This window comes from Octopus bimaculoides, chromosome 2 (genome assembly GCF_001194135.2).
Source record: "Octopus bimaculoides isolate UCB-OBI-ISO-001 chromosome 2, ASM119413v2, whole genome shotgun sequence".
NCBI lineage: Eukaryota > Metazoa > Mollusca > Cephalopoda > Octopoda > Octopodidae > Octopus > Octopus bimaculoides.
In genome coordinates this window covers 184,144,903-184,151,930 of record NC_068982.1, presented here as the reverse complement: position 1 = coordinate 184,151,930, position 7,028 = coordinate 184,144,903, and the positions used below count along the sequence as shown (strand labels likewise).

Genomic DNA, 7,028 nt, shown 5'->3' with positions numbered 1-7,028 from the left:
AAACGTTGTGTTAACAACAAACAAGATGAGGACAAATATCCATCAAATGTAAATAATGTACATAACTCCTCATCTCTTAAATATAGAACTGTAATGAAAATGCTTTGAACATCCTGTGTTGGACTTGGGTTTGTATCCCTTAAGCAAATTTCATTCTTGCACTTATGTATAAACTCTTGATTCTGTAGTTAGAACCTGAACACTGTCTATATGGACACCAGAAGAACTAAAAGGAATTGTAACTCACAGACAACCACACTATACCTTTCTTCAATATTATAATATTATAAACCACTGCATGCTGCAGTGCACAGTGTAGTCTCACTATAGCATGTACAGTAGTGTGGATGCATACAGTGTAGTCCACACTGTGGGGAGTATAGTGTAGTATTCATTGCGAAGTGTACAATGTAGTCCTTACTTTGGAGTATACAGTGTGGTCCTCAATGTGGAATTTTACAAAGTAGTCATTATGTAGGCATATGTACAGTAAATTTGGAGTACTGAGTCTGTAGATCGGAATTGTTTAATCAATTACTATATGCCATATGTCTGCTGGATCAGAGTTGGCCTGGTGTTACACAACAACAACATTACTGAGCTTTTCGATCAGGGCCAACCTAGAGCAACATAGCAACAACCGCAATCACACACAACAATAAATCACATATCTATATCACAACTGACCTTTGACCTGTACTGTTGAGAAAATCTCTTGCCAAAGCAGCCTGACACTTGGACAGGGAATTTAACAGGGGCACTTCCATGATTTTGTTCTCTTGCTTCAAGAAGACAACTTTTTGGAGTTCAGAACACAGATGATTCTAGAAAATTAGACAACAACAACAACAGTTAGCTTCTGTGAGAAAAACACCATCACCATCAATAAATACATACTGTGGCTTTACAAGAGTTTTAAATTCTGGCTTATATATTGTATTTAAATTAAAAATGTTCATATTTATTTATTGATATGAAGTCGAAGGGCAGTACCCACCCACTAACCCCTACTGCTACCTGAGATATGAAGATAACTGGGTGAAGCTAAGATAGTTAATGACTTCAAGACAGTAAGATAAAACACTTATGTACTCTCTGTACTTCTTAAATTTAATATATCATCACTGAGTACATTAGTTTCTCAGTATGTACTCAGGTCTACTTCAGAGTACACTCGTCTGCTTGGGAGTATACTGATCTATCTGGAAGTATACTGGTCTACTTGTATGTACATTTGTCTATCTGTGTGTATATTCATTTAACCATGTGTGTACATTAGTTTATATACATCAGTTGGTTTGAGTGTACAGTGGTCCATATGTGTACATCAATATCCTTGTCAGAGTATCAGTCTATCTGTATGTACACTAGTCTACATATACGCAAATGAATATCAGCAGAAACTCCACAAAAGGAAGACAAGAAGCATATGAAATACAGAATAAGATTATCTATAAAGTTTAACAAGACCTTAATGACCAAAGGACAATGTTAGTAAAACTGAACTTCATTGAAAAGATCTATCATTATAGAGAATAGAGTTCTGTGTCTGCTGTGAATGCACAACAGCAGTAACAGGATGACAACTGTATCAGAACAATATTAAAACAATACACCACCCAGCACTAGAATCATAACACTACATCATGAAACAGCAATGAAATGACATAGTCATAACTAAGGATAAAAACTGGGATTGTCTCAGTTGACTGAGGACTCAACTTTAATTCTAAGGAATGCTAACTGAACTTTCAGTCAAGAGATAGAAATAAAATGGTATTTAGAACTATGAAGAGAGTTGACTTACCAGGAAATATTTACAGACTTGTTGTACCTCATTACAGCAGGTTTCCTCTTCCATAGCCCCTGTAAACAAACAGATAAAATTTTAATTGAGTATCACCACCAGTTTTTGACAACTTGCGTTGGTACTGGGCATTCCATCACCCATGTGTTAAATTCAACAACAGCTGCAGAACCATTGTTCTATATCAGAGTTTTGGCAGGACAGAGTCCTTATCTTAGGTTAGTGCCCAGATGATGACTTGCCTAGCTGTCTCAGAATCCAGCGACCTGTAGCCCTGACCAACTAGAGGAGGTCCTATTGGATTACTCATTGCTCATTTTCTGCATCCAACCAATGCTGAAGGCCATCCAAAACATCAAGAGGTAGCAGCCATTGAGAAACTTGGTCTTGGATTTAATGAGGCTCCAAATTGCACAAATGCAAAGGAATGTATAGCTCATCCATTATGATTCCAGCTGACAAAGGATTAACCAAGCAAATTAAAAAAACACCTACATTCCAAATACAGAAGATTAAGATATAGTTCTTCCTGAAGTTTCTGGAAAAATACTCCTATATCTTAGTTTGATAAGAAGGCATTGGGAATAACGCAGCATAGGACCATTAACAATGGGGCAATAACAACCAGTGGTGTAACATTACATGACTGTTTGGGTTCAGTGAAAGCTTCTTAACCAATGAGAGGATTTAAATAGGGAGTATGGGAGATTATTTTTATGAGCCAGGAGAAGGGAGTATGTAGATACTCAACAGGTCAAAAATAGCAACTAAAACTCCTATCAACAAATATCTTATTGTTTTTAAAACAATAGAACAGGGGTTTTCAAACTTTTTGACTTGCGGACCCCTTTATATTTCAGGCTTTACCTTAGGGACCCCTTTATAAACGCTTATGAAATTTATACATAAATATTTGCTTAAAATAACAGATATTTTTACATTTATTTATTTAACAAATAGGTTTATTGTCAATTAAAAGGTTTCGATTAAAAAACATATATAAAATCAAATTGTCCATAAAAAGTATTTGCTGTCCACGGCCCCCCTGTCTTGTCCTCGCGGACCCCCTGTGGTCCGCGGACCACAGTTTGAAAACCCTTGCAATAGAAGACATCTAAAGATAGTATGTCCCAAATAAGGATGGAACAATCAGAGTCATACCACTGAGTGATCCAGTAACAGAATTTGATAAAGGGTCAAAAAAAAAAAAATGAACTGGACATTCTATATCTACTTATCAGTGCAATATTTTAATCACAATGAATAATAGTTCAATCAATGATGGAGCTCACTGTCAAACACTCCAATAGTATAATGTGTCATCAAAAACAACAGTGCTGCCAGCCTACATACTGACCAAACAGTAATGAGATGTGGCACTGAATGTAACACCACCACCGGGCTACACACACAGTGGACAAAATGAGACTGTGAGATCATAATTTTATCGTGTCAGAAATATTCCATCAATGTTTTAAGCAGTGGTTCCCAAACCTTTTCGGGTTGCAGCCCCCTTGACACCCAGGCTACACACCTAGCACCCCCATCCCAACTAACCATCACAAACATAGACCTCTTTCTGAAGTAAATTTAAAGCAACCGTATTTCACAAATAAAACTTAAACCTAATGAACCCATTATTCTGTTGTTTTTACATGAAGCACTACCCAATTATCATCTCACTTTTCTTCAACACCCCTTTGAAACTTTCCACTACCCCCAGGGAAGTAATACCACCCACTTTGGGAACCTGCTTTAAAGAATCAAATATTTATTGGTGGGTCTAAGCAACATATTGGTATTTGTCAACAAAATAAAGGCATGGAATATCTAGTCACAGTTAGACAATGGAGCAAATACCTACATACCATTTTGGTTTACTCAATCAAGACTGACAAAACTCCACACAACATGACCAATCAGAAAGCAGAAAAGTCATTGCTCTCATCATGATCAACTGTCAACCCTTTCAACCTAAATTAAGCATCTCCAGTGTTAATCGTACCCAAGTCCTAATTATCAAATAGAATTCAGGCTGTTGATGTTTATCCTAGTCCTAACAAGCATATAGAATTCAGTCTAACAGAGCTTCTCTCAGTCCTAATTACCATGAGAAGTTTAGGCTTATGGGGAAAGTTTCTAAATGGTCATTGACTTGCTAGAAATATCAGCAAAATTCCCCATCAAATCCAACTTTATCATCACTCTAAAAATAGAAAATCTTACATAGGACAAATAATCCTAGACACAATCTAAAGAGATGAGCTGGAATGCTTTAACCCTTTACATTCAGATTGTTCTATTAAATATAATGCTTATTTATTCACATTGTTTTGAATTAATCATACATTATCTCATAGCTTTCAGATTTTGATGTGATTGTATATCTTTACAATGACATTATAGGGTAAGTGCAAGAGACTAGATCCTGACAGTCTGAACATAAAACAGGGAGAACATTTTGGGCTGGATATGACCAGCTTAAATGTTAAAGGGTTAATCAAGGATCTGCTCAATCCAGATAGACTTGGAGATGGGAGATTACTGATTGTGGATTGCGTCAGAGAATTGGGCTCTGTTTCATCTTGCAACTGAAACTAGCTACAAAAAATGATGTTACATTTAACACCATGGATTTTAGAAATGGTATCATCTTAAATGCTAGAGATAGGATCACATTTAAACCCTACCCTCTTAACACTACAAATGGCATTAACTTTAAACCCCCGAACATTAGAAATAGTATAACATTTACACACACACACGCACATGTTCAACATTAACAATTGTTTGAAGTCAAAATCAGACTCATGGAACAACAGTGCTGCAGTAGAATATTAGAGCTCAACTTGTGACATGAAGCTGCTGTCACAACCCATCTGCAGCAATTGTATTGTTTTTGCAAGTAAGGAGCATGACTTAATACATTGCAGTATCACTCACACTTCACAAAATCAAGATTTAAACATTTGCTCCAACAACATGTGCATATCCACATATTTATTAATATCCTGACAATGTATGCTTGGACAGCAGATTAAGAATAATTGCTGAGTTGTTGTGACATCAGCAATGTTAATCTAAGTTTATCACCTGGTCTTGTAGAAAGTAGAAATGAAGAAGACATTACCTTGATGTTTGGAGGGCAGTGGAGAGGCTGAGTTGAGAAGGAATTCTATTACTTGGTAAGCACCAACATCACTTTTCATGATCAAGTGGATCACAAGCTGAAGGAAACTGAGAAAAGTAAACGGTATATGGTAAAATAAACAGTTCAAATGGTAGATATACTATACATATGGAAAATCTATAGTACATCATCATTTATCATCTGTTTTCCATGCAGGCATGAATTGGACAGTTTGACTGAGGACTGGCAAACAAGGAGGCTACACCAGGCTCCAATCTGATCTGGCAAGGTTTCTACAGCTGGATGCCCTTCCTAATGCCAACCACTCCGAGGAGTGTAGTGGGTGCTTTTTACATGCCACTGGCACGGGGGCCAGTCAGGCAGCACTGGTATCGACTAAGTGGTAGATATATATGTGTATATATTCATATATATACATAGCTCTAATTGTGGAGGGTACCTGTGGAAGGGGTAGACTCAGGAAGACATGAAACGAAGTGGTGAGAAAAGATCTTCGGATGCTGGGCCTCACTGAGGAAATGACAAGAGACAGGGAGATGTGGCAATTTGCTGTACTTGATAAGATGCATCAAACTAAGTAAAATCGCTGTCTTCCACAAATACAGGCTTGTCCTTTCAGGTGCCGGTACTACATAAAAAGCATCCGTGCTGGTGCTGCATAAGCACACCCATGCTGGTGACACATAAAAAGCATCCAGGACACTCTGTTAAGTGGATAGCATTAGGAAGGGCATTCAGCTGCAGAAACCATGCTACGACAGACAATTGGAGTCTGGACAGCTTCATGTCAAACCGGCCAACCCGTGCCAGCGTGGAATGATGATGACGATGATGTGGTGAAGCATGACCTTCGAACATTGGGCCTCACAGAGGCAGTGACAAAAGACCGAAACCTCTGGAGGTATACTGTGACTGAGAAGACTTGGCAAATAAAGTGAGATCACAGCTGTAACCTACACCAGTGTCACATAACCAGCCCACTCAAAAGTATATTGGATAGTAGGGTGACATGCCGTGCTTGAGGAGACCTGTTGAGTCAAGTACATCAAAACCAAAAACAAATGGAAATTGTAGCTGTGATACCCATGCCGGTGGCACGTAAAAAGCACCAACTGATTGTGATCATTGCCAGCCCCCGCTGGCCCCTGTGCCAGTGGCACGTAGAAAGCACCCTCTACACTCTCGGAGTGGTTGGTGTTAGGAAGGGCATTCAGCTGTAGAAACTCTGCCAGATCAGACTGGAGCCTGGTACAACCTCCTGGCTTCCCAGACCTCAATCGAACCATCCAACCCATGCCAGCATGGAAAACAGATGTTAAACAACGATGATGATGATGACACAGTACTTATGGTTGATATATATACATATAGAAAATATATAGCACAAGTAGTAGATATATATACTGGTGGTAAATATATAGCAGAAATGGTAAATATATAGTACAAGTGGTAAATATACAATACAGGTGCCAAATATACAGCACAAGTGATAGGTACTCAGGTAGATGGTAGATATATTGTATAACTTATAGATATACAATACAGTGGTAGATATAGAAGATATACCACAGACATAATAGATATGTAGTAAAGTAAGAGAACAATTGGATCTCTGTTGATTTTAACGATAAGGATTCAGTTGTTTGATCAACTCTATCAGTTCATTGAATTAACATGCAAGTAATTATGGCTCAGGGGTTAGCACATCATCAGACTATAGCCATGCTGGAACTGCCTTGAAGAATTTTAGTCAAACGAATCAACACCAGTACTTTTTTTTAGACCTGGTACTTACCCTATCAGTCTCTTTTACCAAACTGCTAAGTTACAGGGATGAAAACAAACCAAGGGCAGTTGTCAAGCAGTAGTGGGGAACAAACACAGACACAAAGACACTAACACATAGATATACATACAATGGGCTTCTTATAGTGTCTTTTCTCTTTTTTTATTGCCCACAAGGGGCGAAACATAGAGGGGACAAACAAGGACAGACAAAGGGATTAAGTTGATTAGATCGACCCCAGTGCGTAACTGGTACTTAATTTATCAACCCCAAAAGGATGAAAA

At 38.0% G+C, this 7,028-nt stretch overlaps 1 protein-coding gene across 1 annotated transcript in view; it reads right to left on the bottom strand.

The window, feature by feature from the left end:
• The window catches only part of LOC106883871 (integrator complex subunit 5), a 46,233-nt gene that overhangs the window by 25,962 nt on the left and 13,243 nt on the right, over positions 1 to 7,028 (bottom strand). The window contains exons 10-12 of the mRNA XM_014935010.2: positions 4,938 to 5,044; positions 1,808 to 1,866; positions 688 to 824 (exon numbers count right to left, since the gene is read on the bottom strand). Of these exons, the coding sequence (XP_014790496.2) occupies positions 688 to 824; positions 1,808 to 1,866; positions 4,938 to 5,044 (303 nt within the window). The remainder of the gene's footprint in view (positions 1 to 687; positions 825 to 1,807; positions 1,867 to 4,937; positions 5,045 to 7,028) is intronic.